General features: G+C 42.3%; 2 protein-coding genes across 6 annotated transcripts in view; both read right to left on the reverse strand.

Moving 5' to 3' along the window:
• Positions 1 to 2,185: 2,185 nt before the first annotated feature.
• The window catches only part of LOC308470022 (uncharacterized protein), a 31,062-nt gene continuing 10,344 nt past the window's right edge, over positions 2,186 to 22,903 (reverse strand). Inside the window, exons 2-3 of the mRNA XM_080993234.1 lie at positions 3,581 to 4,271; positions 2,186 to 3,084 (exon numbers count right to left, since the gene is read on the reverse strand). Of these exons, the coding sequence (XP_080849360.1) occupies positions 2,229 to 3,084; positions 3,581 to 3,606 (882 nt within the window). The 5' untranslated portion in view covers positions 3,607 to 4,271 and the 3' untranslated portion in view covers positions 2,186 to 2,228. The remainder of the gene's footprint in view (positions 3,085 to 3,580; positions 4,272 to 22,903) is intronic.
• Positions 9,395 to 22,903, reverse strand: part of LOC308469541 (uncharacterized protein) — a 29,047-nt gene continuing 15,538 nt past the window's right edge. For 3 of the 5 annotated variants that reach the window (XM_080992146.1, XM_080992148.1, XM_080992147.1), the window contains one exon: positions 16,691 to 21,086. In XM_080992146.1, the coding sequence (XP_080848272.1) occupies positions 19,307 to 21,086 (1,780 nt within the window). In that variant the 3' untranslated portion in view covers positions 16,691 to 19,306. Of the gene's footprint in view, positions 9,486 to 10,627; positions 10,698 to 16,690; positions 21,087 to 22,903 lie in introns of those variants that run through there. The other 2 variants (XR_013982117.1, XR_013982118.1) reach the window with 1 other exon arrangement.

Here is a 22,903-nt window from a genome sequence, read left to right on the forward strand (position 1 = left end):
GTGAAGGTCCTGTGTGAGTGCCTGGAGGCTGTTGGAGGATGGATGGCGGCTAACAGATTGAGGTTGAATCCTGACAAGACAGAAGTACTGTTTTTGGGGGACAGGGGGCGGGTGGGTGTGGGGGATTCCTTGGTCCTGAATGAGGTAACTGTGCCCCTGAAGGACCAGGTGCGCAGCCTGGGAGTCATTTTGGACTCACAGCTGTCCGTAGAAGCACAGGTTAATTCTGTGTCCAGGGCAGCGGTCTACCAGCTCCACCTGGTACGCAGGCTAAGACCCTACCTGCCCGCGGACTGTCTTGCCAGAGTGGTGCATGCTCTAGTTATCTCCCGCTTGGACTACTACAACGCGCTCTATGTGAGGCTACCTTTGAAGGTGACCCGGAAACTGCAATTAATCCAGAATGCGGCAGCTAGACTGGTGACTGGGAGTGGCCACCGGGACCACATAACACCGGTTCTGAGAGATCTGCATTGGCTCCCAGTACGTTTCCGAGCACAATTCAAAGTGTCGGTGCTGACCTTTAAAGCCCTAAACGGCCTCGGTCCAGTATATCTGAAGGAGCATCTCCACCCCCATCATTCTGCCCGGACACTGAGACCCAGCACCGAGGGCCTTCTGGCGGTTCCCTCATTGCGAGGTTACAGGGAACCAGGCAGAGGGCCTTCTCTGTAGTGGCGCCTGCCCTGTGGAACGCCCTCCCAGCAGATGTCAAAGCAATAAACAACTATTTTACTTTTAAAAGTCATCTGAGGGCAGCCCTCTTTAGGGAAGTTTTTAATGTTTGATGCTGTACTGTTTTTAATATTCAGTTGGAAGCCACCCAGAGTGGCTGGGGAAACCCAGCCAGATGGGCGGGGTATAAATAATAATTTTATTATTATTATTATTATTATTATTATTATTATTATTATTTATTTTAAATAGTTCAGCTGGAATAGCATCACTTCCATTGGCCTTGTTATTTGCAGTGCTTTCTAAGGCTCATTTGACTTCACTCTACAGGATGTCTGGCTCAAGTGGTGGAATTAGGCATAGCTAAAAATTACTTATCCATGCAAATTGAGAAGGGCAAAAATGGATCTTTCCTGGTTCATCAAACTGCAAAAATTGATGATCTTGTTGAAATGCTATGTTTAGAAAATGCAAATGGGAAGGAAACACCTATGGTGTGTGGTTTCACCTTTACAGGTGAAGATAAGCCATTTCCTAACAAAACTTTGTATTGTTCAGCTATAGGCAAGCTAAATTTCACTCAAAGAATCTCAAGACCAGATATAACTTATGCTTTTCACTTTCTGGCAAAATTTGTGGAAAAGCCCACTACGCAATGTTTCTCTGCTCTTAAGAGAGTGGTAATGTACCTTAAACATACCAAACATTATAGGTTGCAGTTTACAAGTATTGACAAAGGTTTTGAAATTTTCTGCGATGCATCTCATGCAGTGGCACAAAATAATTGCAGGGGTGTGTCTGGTATGGTGTTTTGTTATAATGGTTGTCCATTTGAATGGAGGTCCCAGACACAAACCATTATTTGTCTCTCCACAACAGAGAATGAATTATGTGCATGCGTTCAGGCCACTCGTGATATAGAATGGTATCTGCAAGTATTTGCTGACCTACAGATGCAAGTAACACTACCAGTAAACGTTTACCTTGATTCCCAGAGTGGACTCGCTATCCTGTGTTCAGAGACCAATATGCAGCGCACTAGAGTCTTAAGGTTACGTTTACAGTTTGTAAAGAAACTAATTGCTGATGAAATGATTGTATTTCAGTATGTTCCAGGTGACAATCAAATTGCAGACATTTTTACTAAAGCTCTTCCAAAGGTTACACATGAAAGACATGTACAAAATATGCTTTATGTTTTTGTTCCACAATAATGAACCGCAGGAGAAATGTTGAATGGTCACTTTAAAATGTGAAGGTTCATTATTGTTTCACAAGTTGTATATGTCTTTAAGGGCCAGAGCCAGGGCAAATAACGAGACCCAGTCTTACAGCTGTGAAACATAGCAGGTGCTGCTGAGGTGTGTTAATCAAGCTGTGTCAGCATTTGGGCATAGTATATAATGAGCAGCAACTAGCTCCCTCATTACCCTGGGGGATGGGTTGGTGGTTGGGTCTGGTTTGTTGTTGATGTATTTAGTGTACAAGGAGTTTTTCTTTTTGTTATTAAAACCTTTTCACTTCAACTGAAGCTCCTTCCACACTCTATATATTCAAATGGTTTTTCCCATGTGTGTTCGTTGATGTCGTTTACAGTGTCCACTTTGACTGAAGCTCTTTCCACACTCTATACATTCAAATGGGTTTTCCCTTGTGTGAGTTCGTTGATGTTCTCTTAAGTGTCCCCTTTGACTGAAGGTTTTCCCACACTGCATACAATTAAATGGTTTCTCCCCTGTGTGAGTTCGCTGATGTTTTCTAAGGGTTTCACTTTGACTGAAGCTCTTTCCACACTCTATACATTGAAATGGTTTTTCCCCTGTGTGAGTTCGCTGATGAAGTCTATAGTGTCCACTTTGACTGAAGCTCTTTCCACACTCTATACATTTAAATGGTTTTTCCCCTGTGTGAGTTAGATTATGTCGTCGAACTTCCCCACTCTGAGAGAAGCTCTTTCCACACTCCATGCATCTGAATGGTTTCTCCCCTGTGTGAGTTAGATGATGTTGTTGAAGTTTCCCACTATTTGAGAAGCTCTTTCCACACTCTATACATTTAAATGGTTTCTCCCCTGTGTGAGTTCGATGATGTAGTCGAAGTTTCGCACTATGAGCGAAGCTCTTTCCACACTCTATACATTTAAATGGTTTCTCCCCTGTGTGAGTTTGATGATGTAGTCGAAGTTTCGCACTATGAGCGAAGCTCTTTCCACACTCTATACATTTAAATGGTTTCTCCCCTGTGTGAGTTCGATGATGTAGTTGAAGTTTCCCACTATGAGCGTAGCTCTTTCCACACTCTATACATTCAAATCGTTTCTTCGTTATTCCTTTTGAATTTACAGATGGCCCCCCAGAACTCTTGCCTGTCTTCTCCATCGTCTGCTTCAGAGTGCAGGGAGACAAAATCCTGTTGGTGTTTCAAGGGAAAGAACAAAGGAATATGACACACATCAAGTTCAATTACCACTCATCCCAATTAGTATTTATAATTATGATGTGCCACCTGACCTCGTTCCCGTTTTCTGACACAGGACTATCCTAGTGTAAATTCTCTGCCTAGGCCTCTCTCACTGTCCTTTCTCCATTTGCATCACTCCTGGACTTACCTCCTCTATTTCAAAGCGGAATCTGTGTCACACTGAAGAAGCTCGATATTAAACATCAATATATAACTGCACTTAATGGAAACTTCAGCCTTGGATATTTAGCATTGATTCATTCATGGGATGAAGCTGTTAGTTTTATTGCTGGAGACACAAATTTATTTCTGATCTATCAAATACATTAATAGTATTATGTCATGGGGTGTTGGGGCTGGGATAGTACCTCTCGTGGGGGACATATAGGGCTCCTTCTGGGGCGATTGGTCCACCATTAATCCCCAACCTGTACTCAGCTCTCACCTGTGGGTCCTAGACGCTGTCAGCATGCAACAGCAGACACAACCCAGGAAAAGCTTCGACAGGCCAACTAAACCAGTTGAGGATAATTGATGGGTCTCAATCCCTTGGTGAGTCGGGGACTTTCACTGCATGCGATGACAGGCTCTGGCACAATGAGCAGACGAGACCAATAGTGTCTCCAATGGTTAAGCAGGTGGTTCATGCAAGTGCCGTAGAGGGAAGTGAGGGGCTCATCAACCTGGGAAGGGAGGCCAAGCAGCAGAAGGAAAACTCTGATCCTAAACCTCTGCTGCCTTGCGTGAATATCTTCAGGAAAAGAAGAGGCTAAGAAGTAAACGCTACACGAATCGGGAGTGGAGTCCTTAAGATGATTGTGTTGGAGTGTTGTGGGTATCAAGGAGTGAACACTAAGCTAAGTGGAAATGCTGACTCAGTTTCATGTGGTGAGTCAGCATCCCAAGAGATGGGGCCCTGCCTGTCTATAGCCAGCTAGTATACAGAGGTATGTTTGACTTCTCCACACTGGCTTCTCTCCTGTATGTAGGAAGGCTGATTTATGGTACTTTATGATGCTGCAGGACTGCAGCTGGAATAAAGCCCTCCTTGAATCATAGAATCATAGAGTTGGAAGAGACCACAAGGGCCATCGAGTCCAACCCCCTGTGGCCAAGCTGGGGCAAAAAATATTGCTCTGCTTCCCTTTGGACCATATCAAGAAGGTTGAGAAGGTAGGGCTGCCATAGGTCTGTTCCCCCCCGGGAATCAAGGAGGATTTTCACAAGATTGGCAAAAGGTCCACCCAGACGTATGGCAAGGCTGCCGTTTCTTGTGAGGAGAACCAGAACTTACAGGGTTAAACAGTTCTGTGTGACGTCTCACATCCTGAGGCCTGGTTTTGTTCACATACGTGAGTTACTTTCGCTTTTAGCTGTTGAGCCGGAGAGAATGTCCGCCCGATCTCCGGGGTGATTTATGATGTTTTTTCTGTACATAATAAAGCCTTCTTAGATTAAGCAAGAAGCCTGTGTACAGACTGGGATTTATCACCCACACAAGGCAAAACCACTGCTGCGATACTCTGCTTGGAGCCAGGAAGAGAGCTTGAGGGTCAAGCCAGCACAGGGAAGCGTGCCAGACTCCATTACATTCCGAAGATTTCTATGGTGGGAAAGATCAGGAAAGCTCAAAAGCTGCTTCTTTTGGGGAGAATTTGTATTTTTAGAAAGCTCAACAACTCTGTCTGGATTTTTGCATTTTTAAACGGGGCCACCCTGCTGGAGAAGATGGCCTTGTCGTGTAGGGAGCCCAGGACCTCCACACACACTGCCCTGTATTCTGCGGGGGTCACGTCTGTGCTTCTAACACCCCTGTTTGACTTCAACCTCATGGAGACTCTACATTGAGTCTCGAGGCAGATGGATGTCAACAAAAGGGGGTGGAAGGACAGAATCTGACTTTTGAGAGAGGAGGTGCAGTCAGAGATGCTTCCACCAGAAGAGATTGTGAGGGGGGAAACCATTTTTAGATGACATTTAGGATCCCTGCCTCCTATTGGAGAAGTCCATCACGGGACTTTAGGTTCCATCAGGTCTTTATATTTTTCCCATACAGCAAAGAGTGATTTTCTTATTATATGGTTGGTAAAAATTTTATGGATTTTCGCTTTTCCATATATCAGGTAGGCGTGCCATCCCCAATGGTTGTCAAAACCTTCCAGGTCCAAGAGGTCCAGATCCTGCAACGTGCACCAATCTTTTAGCCAGGTGAAACAGGCTGCCTCGTAGTAAAGTTTTAAGTCGGGTAGGGAAAAGCCTCCTTTCTCTTTTATGTCTATTAAGATCAGGTGTTTAATCCTAGGTTTCTTCCCTTCCCACAGGAATTTGGAAATTTCTCTTTGCCATATCCTAAGACAACCTGCTTCGCCCAGTATTGGAATCATTTGAAATAAAAAGATTAATTTTGGAAGCACATTCATCTTTATAATGGAAATCCTACCCAGAAATGTTAATTTTAGTTTACTCCAGGTTACAAAGTTTTTTCTAATCTCTAACCAAGTTTTGGTGTAATTATCCTGAAATAAGTTTATGTTCTTGGGGGTGATCCAAACACCCAAGTATTTCGCTTTTGAGGAGATTTTCAGGCCCAGTATTTTTTATAAGTCATCCTTTTCTTCTGTGGTTACATTTTTAACAAGCATTTTTGTTTTTGTTATATTCAGCTTAAAGCCTGCCACTTCTCCAAATTCTATAATCAATTCCAGCACTCTTTTCAGACTTTCTTTAGGGTTTTCAGTCATAACAAGTAAATCCGCAAAAGCTTTAATTTTATATGTTTTGTTTCCCAGAGTGATGCCTTTAACAAGCTGATCCTTTCTTATCTGATTGTTCAAGACTTCCATCACCAAGATAAATATCAGTGGTGACAGTGGGCAGCCCTGTCTGGTTCCCTTGTTTATTTTGCACTCCTCAGTCATTCTTCCGTCGATGATCAATTTTGCATATTGTTCCGAATAGATGGCATTTATTCCTTTACAAATATTTTCTCCCAGTCCGATTTCTTCCATTAATTTTTTCATAAATTTCCAGGACACGTCAAAAGCTTTTTCAGCGTCCACCAACATAATAGCTGCTGGTTTATCAATTTTAATATCCAAATATTCTAATACATTAATCACACATCTCATGTTGGATTGCATAAATCGTCCGGGAAGAAATCCAGTTTGATCTTTATGAATTATCTCTTTCAGCACCATTTTTAATCTATTTGCAAGAATGTCTGCAAATATCTTGTAATCGTTATTTAGCAGTGCAATGGGTCTGTAATTGGCCATGTTTGAGGCATCTGTTCCCTGTTTGTGGATAAGAGTAATAAAGCTGTCCTTCCAGGTTTTCGGTAGCTTTCCAGTTGCCAGATTATTCATTAGGTCTTTCATGGGAAGAAATAATGCTTGTTCTAACTTTTTATAGTAATTAGCTGGGAGACCATCTGGGCCCAGTGTCTTTCCTAATTTTGATCTCTGTATAGCTTGTTGCACCTCCATAGCTGTTATTGGTGAGTTCAAGATTTCAGTATTATTGGTAGTTTATTTTTGCCCAAATAATCAATTATTTTTTCTAGAGTCTCTGGACCTTCTTTATATAGTTTTCCGAAAAAACTAGCAAAAGTTTTACTAATTTCCTTCGGTTCTTGAATCCATTTGTCTTCAATTTTAATTTTATTGATAATTCTATCTTCCTTTTTCTTCTTTAATTGCCAGGCCAGAAGTTTGCCAGGTTTATTTGCAAACTCAAAATTTCTATGTCGCAACCATTTTATCTTCCATTCTGTCTCTCCGTTTATTATCATGGAGAATTGCGTCTGTAAAATTTTTATATTTTGCTTAATTAGTTCATCGTCTGGTTTTTGGAAAATGATCCTTTCCTTTTTTCTAATTTCCTCCCAAATCTCCATTTTCTTCTCCTTTATTTTCCTTTGGAATGCGTTTTGTTGGATAAAGAAGTCTCTTATGACGGCTTTACCCGCGTCCCAAACCGTCTCTAGATCTACTCCTTGATTTAAATTAAACTTAAAATATTCTTCTAAGATTTGCTTGGCCTTCTGTACAGTTTTTTCATCATTTAACATACTCTCATTAAGTTGCCACCTTTTAATCTTTTCTTCTTTTCCTTTAAAGTTAACCCAGACTGCGCTATGATCTGAAATTGTCCTTGGATGGATTTCTGCTTTTGTAATATTATTTAATAAATCCTTTGTTGTCGATTTCATAAATCACGTCGATTTCTCCCGCCGATTTATGTGGCTCTGAATAGTGTGTAAATTCTTTCTCTGTTGGATTCTTAAACCTCCAAGCGTCAAACAAATTCAGGAGTTCTATTAATTGGGAAAATGTAGTTGGGAGTTTGTTCTGCCTCTTTTCTTTCTTCTTTATTGTTCTGTCCATGTTTGGATTGACTACTCCATTAAAATCTCCTAATAATATAATTTCCGCCCCTAGATATTCTATGACTTTTTCTTCCAAGAATTGATAGAATTCGGATTTTCTTTCATTTGGTGCATAAACTCCAATAACTATCACTTTTTCATTATTGATCTTAACTTCTATAATCACTGTTCGATCTTTTTCATCATTGTAAAGCAGTTTTGGCTCCAGCTGAGGTTTTACATAGATTACCACCCCTCTCTTTTTTTCTTTACTTGATGCAATAAACTCAAGCCCCAATCTTTTTTTTATTAATACTCTTTTATGTTTTTCCGCTACATGGGTTTCTTGCAGACAGATTAGATCATATTTTTGCTTTACCAGAATATGTTCCACCTTGTTCCTTTTTGATTTTTCATTTAAACCCTTTACGTTCCAAGTAATAAATTTATAATCCATACTTTATTTCTTATGATACGTGAACGGATTAATAAAAAATAATAAATAAATAAATTTACACATTCAAGGTCTCAGTATACGTTTAATAAATTCCCTTCTTAGATCTGTCTCCTAACTCTCAACTGTTTGTTCAATTTCCTCTGATTCTCCCAACAATTGCCTTTTCCCTCCGAGCTCTTTCCGGTACTTTCTCCAGAACTTGTCCGCATCTAATGCCAACAAGCACTTTAAAGAAAAGGGAGATGCCTTCAGGGTACTCCCATGTATAGTCCACTGCCTTTGCCTTTAGTGCCTCGGCTAGAGGTTTGTAAGCTTCTCTCTTTTTTATCAATTGATTTGGAATAATCTTGTGGACAATAATATCATTTCCTTCCGACTTGAATTTCTTCTTGTTGCTAGCTTGTAAAATTCGATTTCTGAAATCCATAGAGACCAAACAGTCAGCCGGCCAGTTATTTGCTTTTGCTGCATTAGATTTGACTCTAAATGCTTTTTCTATTTTTTGTGTTACTTCTGCTTCTTCTAGGTCTAACCAAGCTGCTAGCTCTTTTGAGATTTTTTTCTCAATTATTTCCTCTGCGTCCTCTGTTATTCCTCTGAATCTTAGGGTATTCTCCCTTCTCTGAATTTGCAACATCGCAATAGAGTCCAAAGTTGAATCTTGCTGCTTCTGCAATAGAAGCCGTAGCAGTAAAACGGAAAAATACTCAGGAAAGCTGGCCAACATATAAAACACTTCTCAAAAATGAAGATAACCAAATAAAAACTTTGAGGAAATAAGAGAACACATCTCAGACTGGTTCCAATACCATCAGTTATTTGAAAAATTTAAATCTGACAAACAAAAGGGGTTCTCAACAGAAATTTCCCGATTCGAATCTGATCTTGTAAATTCTAAAAGAAAAACTCTTTCCAAAACTTATCGACTCCTTCTTGACTGGACAGTCAAGGAGGAGGAGGTAACAGTGGCAATGGTGAGGTGGTCCCAGGATTTTGGCCATTCAATAACCATGGCCCAATGGGAAAATTTATGGAAGATCAATTGGAAATTCACAAATTGTTACACGATTAGAGAGAACTTTCAAAAAATGCAACATCGATGGTATCTAACAACATGGAAACTTTCAAAAATGTATAAAAATGTGTCAAGTAATTGTTGGAGATGCGGTGAATCAGGAACATTCTACCATATGTGGTGGACATGTAGGAAAATACAGGTATTCTGGGAGAGTATCCATGTAGAACTGCAATAAATGCTAAAGATCTCTTTCAATAAAAAACCAGAGGCCTACCTCCTGGGAATAACAGATTTGGATATTCCACAAAAGAGGAAGGGTATCTTTTTATATGCAACGGTGGTAGCAAGAGTTTTGATCGCAGCAAAATGGAAGAGTAATGAAATCCCCTCTATACAAGATTGGATCCAAAAGCTGACAGAATATGCTGAATTAGATGGTTTATCAGAAAAAAATAAAGAATAAATCAAAACAGGAATTTGTTTCAAAATGGGAGGTTTTCAAAGATTATCTGAAAAATAAATACAGTAGTTTAAATTCTGTTGCAGCATTCGAGGAACTTCAGTAATAATTGCAAGGTAGATATAAGAAATTAGATTTATTGAGAATAAGTTTAATTATGATAAAAGCGTGTACTGGCAAAAAGTAATATGAATTTGAAATATGGAATAGACGAGAGGTTGGGTCTTTAGTGATAAAACCATTAGATGTTTTATTGTTTGCTAAGAAAATAATGTGTATATGGTTATTTTTGTAATTTGTGTGTAATATGGTATTTGTGTGTGTGTGTTTTTTCTTGTTGTATAAATAAAAAACTTTTTTTAAAAAAGGATCCCTGACTCCATTTTTCAGCCTGAATTGTAACTCAGAATCTCGATTGTAACTCAGTTCAGAACCTTCAGATCTATTCCCTGGTTGGCCGTCTTCTGGAATATAAGCCAGACCTCATTGAGGGTATCATCCAGACCTTCATTTAGTGTGGGCACCTTGGATTTGGAGTATAGGTATCAATCATAATCCCTGAAAACATGTCTCACACCCACCTGGACCTCCCAAGTGAGTCTGAGCTCCTAGAGGAATCCTCTATGCTGAGGTAGGCACCTCTGGCCCTCCAGATGTGGTTGGACTCAAAGTACCATCAGCCCAAGCAAGGATGGCCATTGGCCAGGGATGATGGGAGTTCTACTGGAACAACATCTGGAGGGACACACTTTCTCCATCTTCCTCCTCCTCTGAAAAAGCTAAATATCTGTATTGTTTCCTCCTTCCTCCGTGATGTGTAACATCTTCCTGATACACTCCAACCAACTGCACACATTCCCTAATCCTGCACCATTTACTTCCTGAGGCGGCTCCATTGTGTCCACCTTCTCAGAACCACCCACCATTTCAGTAGCAGTCCTTCAGTTCCCAGCTATTAGTCCCCCTCCCCTACGGAGGAATTATTCATCTGAATCCCAGGGGCTGGGAGTCCTGAGAGGGGAGACAGTTGTTGACCCTGCTGGGGGGGTTTCTCCTTGGCTGGTCCTTGTGAGAAGAGGATGCTGGACGAGGTGGGCCCTGATCCTAATCCAGCAGGACTTTTCTCATGTTCCCGCAAACTGAAACGAGACCTACAAAGATACAGTCTCCCAGGCAAGAGGAAGGACTTGCCTCTCAAAGTCTCTGTATTTTTCTGTTTCAAGAAAGGAGTTGAGCTCAGACTTGCAGATCAGATTCTCTCCTGTGCGGAATAAGTAAAACGGAAGTGCTATTTACGTCACTGGAAAAGTATTCAAAAATATTCATGTGTTGAAGAAAGTATAACAAAGTAGCTGATGTCCCATTAAGGGCTAATGAAAGTATTATGGTCTCAGCATTTGTGGGCTGCAGGCTGAGGGTGTGGACTGTGGAGCAGGAAGACTCGCAATCTCCATTATCCTGAGAGTCTCTTTGTAGATTTTGCATAGTTATTTTGGAATTCCTACCGCAATATCGGTTCATGAAAAGTTACGGATGGAGAAACTTACACGGTTGCTGTAAACTATCACCCCACACACAAACTCTCACTCACATACAGTCTGTAAATTTGGCAAGTTCCCAAACCTTTCCTGTAATACTGGCAATTCCAGGCCTGCAGATGCACACCCGTGGGTGTAGAGCCTCCAGCCACAGGCATTGTGTATCATGGAAATGCCCCAGACTGGGACGGATTATGGATCTTTGTATGCAGATAGATGGTATCTCACTCTGACATTGCCTACAATAAATAAAAGTAATAGAAATGACTTCTGGATATACTTATATATAAACCCTGAAAGCCTTTCTATAGCATCCTTCTCCCACATTGTTGAATTGGTATATATACATCATCAGCACCAGCACCACTGATTAACCATGCAGTGGAAACACTTAAGAATGGGAGCCTGAGAGAGAGGAAGAGGTATCTGGCTACTTCCTGGGCGGGGCTTCCCGAAGCAAAGAGCTGCTTTGGAGAAGGCCTCCTCCTCCCCCCTCCCTCCCAGGACCTTCCACCTTTTTCTCTCTTCTGCTCTCCAAGGTGGACCAACGGTTTGACTTGGTAAAATGCAGCCCACAGCCAGCCATGCAGTAGCTTTCGAGGATCAGTGCGGAGAGGATGTTGCTTCCATGGGGGAAATGTGGGGGAATCAGTGGGAAAAACCCCACCATCAGGGACAACTCTCTCTCTCCGGTTGACTTGAAGAAGTGGCAGATTCCTGGGCAGGAGGGAGAAGCCAAGGCAGACCCACCACCGGAGATTCCTCCTCCAGCGCCCAAGGATGGAGACATATCTCCAAAAGGAAGAGTCTCCCTCCCTCCCTCCCTCCCTCTCTGCTCGGCTGGGCTTCTATCTCCCAGGGATGCTCCCCAAGTTCCCCTGCCCCCTCTGTCCCACAGTCTCTCCTGCGCCCAGAGACCCCCTTGGCACCGCTCACCCCTCGCCCTCTGCGCCGAATCTCTCCCGGGCGTGCCAACCTCTCCATCCAGAGGCGGGAGAGGGAGGGGGGGTCTCTATCCAGGCCTATTTCACTTCCTTTAACCCTTTCGTGGACTCCGTCTCTCCCTCAAGGCGCAGGAGTACTTCGAGGGATTCCTGCCAGGGGGGGGACGGCAGAGGGCGTCATGTTTGGGCCCTGGGTTCAAATCCATCCCTGCTTGGGGATAGGAGGTCCTCGTGGAGACCCCCTTGGTGGGCATCACGTTTCAGTTCAGGCAAGAGAGCCCGGGGGTGGGGGGCATATCAGCCTCGCTTGAGCCCCGGGGGAAAAGAGATGCGTGTGGAGGGGAGGGCGCTGCAAAGGAGAGGGCAGCTGGATTGCATGGATCGGGGGCCTTGAGCACCTCCCGGACCCCCAGGAAAAAAGAAATATGGGGGGGCTCCAAAGGAGATCCTGCCACGCAATCCCTGCAGGTGTTGGCCCCCCCCTTCGCAGCAGGATTGCGGGGATCAGAGCCCCTGCTTATGAGGCCCAGGAGAGGGGCTTTTTTGCGGGCAGGGGTGAAACTAGGCTGGATTTCCCCCGAGTCAAAGACCCGATTGGGGACATTTGCGTCCCCACAAAGACATCCTCAACGGCGCTCTGCTGGAGGCGTCACCTGGTGCAACCCCCCCCCGTCTAGCCCACCCCCATAGCTATGGCTCTGTTTCCGGGAGGGGTCTCTGTCTTTTCCTCTCCACCTTCCCCCTAAGTCGCCCCCTTTCCCACGCAGCCTCTTTACCTCTTTGTCCTCTCTGGACCTCCGCCTCCCTTCCTCGCTGTTCCGGTTTCCTTCCCCGCAATATAAAGCGGAGTAGGGGGGGTGAGGGGAATTAGTCAACCCACACCCCTCCTCCCCTTCGGAAAACCTCCCACTTTTCCAGGGTCCTTTGGGCCCCCTGGAAACTTCCGACCTATAGACACTTCGGGTTCCTTGTCGAAGGCGCGCGCCTCTAGAGCTACGTTCGCAGAGCAGCCCCTGCCTGTGTTGGGATGGGAACAGGAAGAGATGGCGCTGCCTTTGGCCTCCTGCTCTTGGGGCTCCTTCGGGAAATGGCCCCCTCCTCCCCCCAAGTCGCCTCTCTCCCCACAGCGGAGAGTGGAAATGGGGGCGGGAGCGGGTGGCTTGCTATTTGGGTATGAGCTGATGGATTTATGTTTCCCTCCACAGCAGGGTGGCAGCTGCACACTTATTCCTTCCTTATTTACTTTTGTTATTGCATCATTTTAATAGAGTTAAGTTGAGGGTCTTACGGAGACTCTTCCTGGCTCCTCAAAAAGGCCAGAAGAACAGGAAAGGCATAATCCATGTCTGCTTAAGACTGGGCTAGGCAACAGGGAGGCAGTAATAAGACGCAGGGGCCGTGATGATTTATTACAATTATTTGTATAGTTTAAATAATATACGTATATACGTATGTGTGACTATTATTATTTATTTACACGATGAAACATCAACATAAAAATCTTCCCTAAGCTGGGTTGCCTTCATAAATATATATCAATATTTATTTGTTTTCCAATTATTGTTTTTCCTATGTCTTTAGCAGTTGTCTTCCAAAAAGAGTGGAAACCCAGGTTTGTGAAACCCTTGTGTACACAGTGGTCTGCTTGCAGGAAGACTCCCCAGAAGCATGACTGAAGAATTAGTTCAAAATTATTGTTGGTTTTTTTTATTAAACCCAGCCATTCTGGGTGGCTTCCAACAGAATATTAAAAATACATGAAAACATCAATCATTAAAACCTTCCTTAAACAGAGCTGCCTTCAGATGTCTTCTAAACATCAGGTAGTTGTTTATTTCTTTCATATATGATGGGAGGGCTTTCCACAGAGCGGGCGCCACTACTGAGACGGCCCTCTGCCTGGTTGCCTGTATCTTCGCTTCTCGCAGTGAGGGAACCGCCAGAAGGCCCTCGGAGCTGGACCTCATTGTCCGGGCAAAACGATGGGGGTGGAGATGCTCCTTCAGGTCTACTGCGCCCAGGCCGTTTAGGGTTTAAAGGTCAGCACCAACACTTTGAATTGTGCTCAAAAACATACTGGGAGCCAATGCAGGTCTTTCAAGACTGGTGTTGTTATGTGGTCTTGGCCGTTTCCAGTCAACTGTCTAGCTGCCACATTCTGGAATAGTTGTCGTTTCCAGGTCACCTTCAAAGGTAGCCACACGGAGAGCGCATTGCAGTAGTCCAAGCGGGAGATAGCTAGAGCATGCACCACTCTGGAGAGACAGTCTGCAGGCAGGTAGGGTCTCAGCCTGCATACCAGAGGCAGCTGGTAGACACTGCCCTGGACACATAAAAAGGTAGACACTGCCCTGGACACATAAAAAGGTAGAGGAAGAAATAATCCGAATAGAAAAATACTTAGAAGACTGCAGCGGGAAGATTATAACAGAGGAAGAAAGAACCCAATTAAATAAACCCATAAAAGTAGAAGAGGTCCAGGATGCGATAAGAAAGAAGAAATTAAGAAAAGCCCCGGGACCAGATGGATTGTCAGCTAAATATTATAAAGTATTAGAAAATCAATTAACACCAGTGCTATGTGACATTATGAATAATATATTGAGAGGAGGAAGGATACCAGAAACATGGAAAGAGGCCTACATCACGATGATCCCTAAACCCGATACGGACAAACTTAATATTAAAAACTATAGGCCCATATCATTATTAAATAACGATTACAAAATCTTCGCAGAGGTAATGGCAAGTAGACTCAAAAGATATCTAGCAAATCTAATTCATAAGGATCAAGCAGGATTCCTTCCAAATAGGTTACTCAAAGACAATGTAAGGCATACCATAAATATCATTGAATATTTGGAGTGTAAGAATGAAGTACCTGCGGCGCTGATTTTTATCAATGCGGAGAAGGCATTCGACAATGTCTTATGGCCGTACCTACTAAAAAGCATGGAGAAAGCAGGGCTAGAGGGTGAATTTATGGAAGGAATAAAAGCAATCTATACGAATCAATCTGCCAAATTGATTATAAACAACAATTTAACAAATTCATTTAAAATTGAAAAAGGAACAAGACAAGGTTGCCCTCTATCCCCGCTTTTATTCATTATGGTATTAGAGGTAATTACGAACAAAATAAGAGCAACACCAGAGATTTGAGGGATCAAAGTAGGAACGAAAGAACACAAACTAAAAGCGTATGCAGACGATTTGATGTTATCCCTAGAAGAGCTGCAAAAAAGCGTCAGTAAGGCCCTGGAAAAATTAGAAGAATATGGCAAACTATCCGGTTTTAAATTGAATAAATCAAAGACAAAAATGCTGACTAAAAATCTGGGAAAAGATGAAAGAGAAAAATTAGAGATACAGAATGGAATCAAGGTGGCTAAAAAAATAAAATATCTAGGAATTTGGCTAACTACAAAAAATATAAACTTAATTCAGGATAATTACTTGACAACATGGAAGGAAATTAAAAAAGATCTAGATACATGGAACAGAGTGAAACGTTCGTGGTTGGGAAGGATGGCGGCAATAAAAATGAACATACTCCCAAGAATGGTATACTTGTTCCAAAACATCCCTGTGATTAGAGGTTCCACAATGTTTAAGGATTGGCAGAAAACTCTTTCGAAATTTATATGGCAAGGGAAAAGACCGAGAATTAGATTCAAATTACTCACAGATCGAAAAGAAAGAGGGGGATTCTCGGTGCCAAATTTGAAATTATACTTCGAGGCCTCCTGCCTTTGTTGGATCAAAGATTGGATTAATTTGGAAAACACCGACCTGTTAGACCTACAAGGTTTCTACAATAGGTTCGGTTGGCACGCCTACTTGTGGCTAAATAAAGAAAAGGTACATAAAGGGTTTTCAAGTCATATTATTAGAGGACCACTATATGAAGTTTGGGAGAAAAATAAAAAACTTTTAGAATGGAAGACGCCCTGGTGGTTATCACCAATTGACATTTTAACAACCAAAAAAGCAAATATGGAAGGAGAAAGATTGACCTACGAAGACCTACTGATAAGATCAGAAAGTGGCTGGAAATTGAGAACATATGAAGAGCTGAAAGACAAATTAACAGGCTGGCTGCAGTATCATCAAATAAACGCAATATGGATGGAAGACAAAAAAGTAGGGATAAGTGAGAAAAAATCTAAATTTCAGATAGAAATAATTGAAGGCAAAACCAAGTTATTATCCAAAATGTATGATATATTATTGGAATGGGACACTAAAGATGAAGAAATAAAGGAGATTATGACAAAATGGGCAATGGATTTGGGATACAATATAGAATATGAAAAGTGGTCGAAATTATGGAGTTATGGAATGAAATTCACGGCATGCGTCACGCTTAGAGAAAATTTAGAAAAAAAGATGTATAGGTGGTACATCACACCAGCAAAATTAGGAAAAATGTACAAAACAGGAAATAAAGCCTGCTGGAAGTGTAAAATTAAAGAAGGCAATTTCTACCATATGTGGTGGACTTGCGAGGAAATGAATAAATTTTGGGACCTGATTTATAACAAGTTAAAAAAAATATTTAAATACACTTTCCCTAAAAGACCAGAGGCCTTCCTATTAGGAATAATTGGGGATGAAATTAAAAAAGAAGATACAACACTATTCCAATATTCAACACTAGCGGCTAGAATATTAATTGCACAAAATTGGAAAAGTTCAAATACCCCAACGGTCAGAGATTGGCAAACAAAATTATTTGAATATGTTGAATTAGCAAAAATGACGCAAAAAAATAGAAACCAAAAAAATACAAAGTTTATTAGCGATTGGAATAAATTTATGGTATATATTGAAGGAAACTATAGAAACTTAAAAACTACAGCAGGTCTGATATAAATCTTATGATGCGCAAACCATTAACAACTCTTAGCTGCAGAAAAAAGAGAATTTTTATCAAGAAGCCCAAAATCGGGAGGGAAGGAGGTCAATATGTGTGTAGAGGAAAGATCTAAATATCTAAAGATATAAAGATTCAAGGAGTAAGACAAGAAACCGTAACGGAAATTGATGCTATTTTTGTGTTATGTATGGATATTTTTTCTTTTTTTTCTTTCTTTTTTCTGTAACTGTTGTTTTGTTTTTTGTTTTGGTTATTTAAGTGAAATTCAATAAAAAGAAATAAAAAAACCAAAAGCTTTTGCATATTCAATGAAGCAGAATTAGATGTCTTTCTGGAACTCTCTAGCTTTCTCCATAATCCAGCGCATGTTTGCAATTTGGTTTCTGGTTCCTCTGCCTCTTCTAAATCCAGCTTGCACTTCTGGAAGTTCTCGGTCCACATACTGCTTAAGCCTGCCTTGTAGAATTTTAAGCATAACCTTGCTAGCGTGTGAAATGAGTGCAATTGTGCGGTAGTTGGAACATTCTTTGGGATTGGGGTGTAGAGTGTTCTCCAATCCTCAGGCCACTGCTGAGTTTTCCAAACTTGCTGGCATATTGAGTGTAGCACGTTAACAGCATCATCTTTTAAAATTTTAAATAGTTCAGCTGGAATAGCATCACTTCCATTGGCCTTGTTATTTGCAGTGCTTTCTAAGGCCCATTTGACTTCGCTCTACAGGATGTCTGGCTCAGGGTCTCCAGGATGTCTGGCTCAAGTGGTGGAATTAGGCATAGCTAAAAATTACTTATCCATGCAAATTGAGAAGGGCAAAAATGGATCTTTCTTGGTTCATCAAACTGCAAAAATTGATGATCTTGTTGAAATGCTATGTTTAAGGTAAAGGTAAAGGTACCCCTGCCCATACGGGCCAGTCTTGCCAGACTCTAGGGTTGTGCGCCCATCTCACTCTATAGGCCGGGGGCCAGCGCTGTCCGCAGACACTTCCGGGTCACGTGGCCAGTGTGACAAGCTGCATCTGGCGAGCCAGCGCAGCACACGGAACGCTGTTTACCTTCCCGCTAGTAAGCGGTCCCTATTTATCTACTTGCACCCGGGGGTGCTTTCGAACTGCTAGGTTGGCAGGCGCTGGGACCGAGCAGCGGGAGCGCACCCCGCCGCGGGGATTCGAACCGCCGACCTTTCGATTGGCAAGTCCTAGGCGCTGAGGCTTTAACCCACAGCGCCACCCGCATCCCATGCTATGTTTAGAAAATGCAAATGGGAAGGAATCGCCTATGGTGTGTGGTTTCGCCTTTACAGGTGAAGAGAAGTCATTTCCTAACAAAACTTTGTATTGTTCAGCTATAGGCAAGCTAAATTTCATTCAAAGAATCTCAAGACCAGATATAACTTATGCTTTTCACTTTCTGGCAAAATTTGTGGAAAAGCCCACAACGGAATGTTTCTCTGCTCTTAAGAGAGTGGTAATGTATCTTAAACATACCAAACATTATAGGTTGCAGTTTACAAGTATTGACAAAGGTTTTGAAATTTTCTGTGATGCATCTCATGCAGTGGCACAAAATAATTGCAGGGGTGTGTCTGGTATGGTGTTTTGTTATAATGGTTGTCCATTTGAATGGAAGTCCCAGACACAAACCATTATTTGTCTCTCCACAACAGAGAGTGAATTATGTGCATGCGTTCAGGCCACTCGTGATATAGAATAGTATCTGCAAGTATTTGCAGACCTACAGATGCAAGTAACACTACCAGTAAAAGTTTACCTTGATTCCCAGAGTGGACTCGCTATCCTGTGTTCAGAGACCAATACGCAGCGCACTAGAGTCTTAAGGTTACGTTTACAGTTTGTAAAGAAACTAATTGCTGACGAAATGATTGTATTTCAGTATGTTCCAGGTGACAATCAAATTGCAGACATTTTTACTAAAGCTCTTCCAAAGGTTACACATGAAAGACATGTACAAAATATGCTTTATGTTTTTGTTCCACAATAATGAACCGCAGGAGAAATGTTGAATGGTCACTTTAAAATGTAAAGGTTCATTATTGTTTCACAAGTTGTGTATGTCTTTAAGGGCCAGGGCCAGGGCAAATAACGAGACCCAGTCTTACAGCTGTGAAACATAGCAGGTGCTGCTGAGGTGTGTTAATCAAGCTGTGTCAGCATTTGGGCATAGTATATAAGGAGCAGCAACTAGCTCCCTCATTACCCTGGGGGATGGGTTGGTGGTTGGGTCTGGTTTGTTGTTGATGTATTTAGTGTACAAGGAGTTTTTGTTTTTGTTAATAAAACCTTGTTTAAGTTATTTTTGAGTCCCTTTTTAATGCATGGTCTCCCCAGCAAGCTCTCTGCAGCGCTACTAAACAGCAAATAGCAAAGAGTTTTCACTTCAACTGAAGCTCCTTCCACACTCTATACATTCAAATGGTTTTTCCCATGTGTGTTCGTTGATGTCGTTTACAGTGTCCACTTTGACTGAAGCTCTTTCCATACTCTATACATTCAAATAGTTTTCCCCATGTGTGTTCGTTGATGTCGTTTACATTGTCCACTTTGACTGAAGCTCTTTCCACACTCTATACATTCAAATGGTTTTTCCCCTGTGTGAGTTCGTTGATGTTCTCTTAAGTGTCCCCTTTGACTGAAGGTTTTCCCACACTGCATACAATTAAATGGTTTCTCCCCTGTGTGAGTTCGCTGATGTTTTCTAAGGTCTCCACTCTGACTGAAGCTCTTTCCACACTCTATACATTTAAATGGTTTTCCCCCTGTGTGAGTTCGTTGATGTTGTCTATATTGTCCACTTCGACTGAAGCTCTTTCCACACTCTATACATTTGAATGGTTTTTCCCCTGTGTGAGTTCGCTGATGTTCTCTATAGTGTCCACTTTTATTGAAACTTTTCCCACACTCTATACATTTAAATGGTTTCTCCCCTGTGTGAGTTTGCTGATGTTTTCTAAGGGTTTCACTTAGACTGAAACTTTTCCCACACTCTATACATTTAAATGGTTTTTCCCCTGTGTGAGTTCGCTGATGTTCTCTATAGTGTCCACTTTGACTGAAGCTCTTTCCACACTCTATACATTTGAATGGTTTTTCCCCTGTGTGAGTTCGCTGATGTTCTCTATAGTGTCCACTTTTATTGAAACTTTTCCCACACTCTATACATTTAAATGGTTTCTCCCCTGTATGAGTTCGATGATGTTGTTGAAGTTTCTCACTTTGACTGAAGCTCTTTCCACACTCTATACATTTAAATGCTTTCTCCACTGTGTGAGTTCGTTGATGTAGTCTATAGTGTCCACTTTGACTGAAGCTCTTTCCACACTCTATACATTTAAATGGTTTTTCCCCTGTGTGAGTTCGTTGATGTAGTCTAAGTTTCCCACTATGAGCGAAGCTCTTTCCACACTCTATACATTCAAATGGTTTCTCCCCTGTGTGAGTTAGATGATGTCGTCGAAGTTTCCCACTACTAGAGAAGCTCTTTCCACACTCTATACATCTGAATGGTTTCTCCCCTGTGTGAGTTCGCTGATGTATTCTAAGGTTTGCCCTTAGACTGAAGCTCTTTCCACACTCTATACATTCAAATGGTTTTTCCCCTGTGTGAGTTCGTTGATGTCGTCTTAAGTTTTCCCTTTGACTGAAGCTCTTTCCACACTCTATACATTCAAATGGTTTCTCACCTGTGTGAGTCCGTTGATGTAGTCGAAGTTTCCCACTATCAGCGAAGCTCTTTCCACACTCTATACATTCAAATGGTTTCTCCCCTGTGTGAGTTCGATGATGTTGTTGAAGTTTCTCACTTTGACTGAAGCTCTTTCCACACTCTATACACTCAAATGGTTTCTCACCTGTGTGAGTTCGATGATGTATTCTAAGGGTTTGACTTCGACTGAAGCTCTTTCCACACTCTATACATTTAAATGGTTTCTCCCCTGTGTGAGTTCGATGATGTTGTTGAAGTTTCTCACTTTGACTGAAGCTCTTTCCACACTCTATACACTCAAATGGTTTCTCACCTGTGTGAGTTCGATGATGTATTCTAAGGGTTTGACTTTGACTGAAGCTCTTTCCACACTCTATACATTCAAATGGTTTCTCACCTGTGTGAGTTCGATGATGTATTCTAAGGGTTTGACTTCGACTGAAGCTCTTTCCACACTCTATACATTCAAATGGTTTCTTCATTATTCCTTTTGAAATTACAGATGGCCCCCCAGAACTCTTGCCTGTCTTCTCCATCGTCTGCTTCAGAGTGCAGGGAGACAAAATCCTGTTGGTGTTTCAAGGGAGAGAACAAAGGAATATGACACACATCAAGTTCAATTGGCAGTCATCCCAATTAGTATTTATAATTATGATGTGCCACCAGATCTCGTGCCCGTTTTCTGACACAGGACTATCCTAGTGTAAATTCTCTGCCCAGGCCTCTCTCACTGTCCTTTCTCCATTTGCCTCACTCCTGGACGTACCTCCTCTATTTCAAGGCGGAATCTGTGTCACACTGAAGAAGCTCGATATTAAACATCAATATATAACTGCACTTAATGGAAACTTCAGCCTAGTTTTATTTAGTTTATTTTATTTATTTAGTTTTATTGCTGGAGACACAAATTTATTTCTGATCTATCAAATACATTAATAGTATTATGTCATGGGGTGTAGGGGCTGTGGAGTTTGGAACTGACAGGGTTAAAACTCCATGGGAGGAGCTTTACACAGAGAAGCACGTCACAGTCTGTGTCACTCTCCAGACTTGCTTTTGATTCTGGCTGAGACGCAGCTCAGCTTGGAGGCTGTGTGTGTGTGCTTTTGGAGCACAGTGAGAAATGTCGGAAGTTTCTGATGGATTTACTGCTTTGTAAATAAACGCTTCTAGAGATAAGAACCGAACTGTCTTTGGACTTGATTTATCCCTCATCTCACACGGACGCAGGACCGCTGCTACTCTGCTCTCCTGCCAGGTCAGCTCCCTAACAGAGACGCACAGGGAAGCCTGACTGGACGCAGGATTTATTTACACAAAAGCATAGGTTATGGAAGTTCCGCGTTTCCTGACAAGTGTGAGAAGGGAGGAAGACTGCCAGTGTTACGTCGCTGAAAGCTCCTGCCAGGAAGGGCAGTGAGGAATGCTGGAGAGCGGAGCCAAAAGCCAGGAAAGACGGCTGCTTCAGAGGTCCAGCTTGCTGGCAAACGCGTGAGTACGCTTAAAGCCCTGGTGGGTGGAAGATGGCTGCTGCTGACTTCTGGGGGCAGCGCGAACGGCAATGGCGGTCCTCTTTACTTTGTGAAGAGGAAGCTCCTGCAGAAACGGGTCGTCTGCTACGGCGAAGCGGAGACCCAGCTCGGAAAACAACAGGCAGCGTTAGCCTGTGGCCGTGGGACTTGGCGGGCACCGGGAGCGCCCCCTGAAACGTCAAAGGAACCCCGTAAGGGGCTCCGGAGCGTGAAAGGGCTGGCGCGGTGCTGTGAGTCGATCGCTCTTTCTGAGGAGTGAAGCCGCTAAGCTGCTGTCGGTGAGCGCTGACCCTTTTCCTGGGACCATTCGGCTCTAAAGGAAACTTCCCGTGAGTAAGTGAAGCTTAATTATCGGGTCCAAATTTGAAATTCGGCACTGCGGGAGACGCAACCAGGAAGTCCGTCTCCCGGCTCTGCTTAAAGATCAAAGCAAAGACAGAAACTTCTAATGCCTTTGAATTTGAGATCTTTAAAAGGAAATAATCTTGGCAACAATTGAACTGTTTTACACCTTTTATGTTTGCAGACTTTACCTTATACTGGTGGATATTCCTTTTAACCTTTTTTCCTCTTCCTCTATGGATTTATAAAACTTTCTTTTTCAAGAAACCCAGGCAGCCGGGCTGCCAGACTATTGGAATTTTGGACTGACTGTCTTTGTTACATTGGACTGTTACATTGCATTGCAGCTGATTTGTTATATTGAAACTGGCACTTTCTAGAGACATTGTGACTAACCTGAGACCAACTCTGCTAAGGCTAAAAAAACTGGAGGACTTTTTGAGACTTTGAAGCTGTCTGATACTGTCACTAACTTGTAAGGGCATGTGGATTAATTTGGAATCTTTGCAT

This window comes from Podarcis pityusensis (genome assembly GCF_964106645.2).
Source record: "Podarcis pityusensis genome assembly, chromosome: 2".
Lineage (NCBI taxonomy): Eukaryota > Metazoa > Chordata > Lepidosauria > Squamata > Lacertidae > Podarcis > Podarcis pityusensis.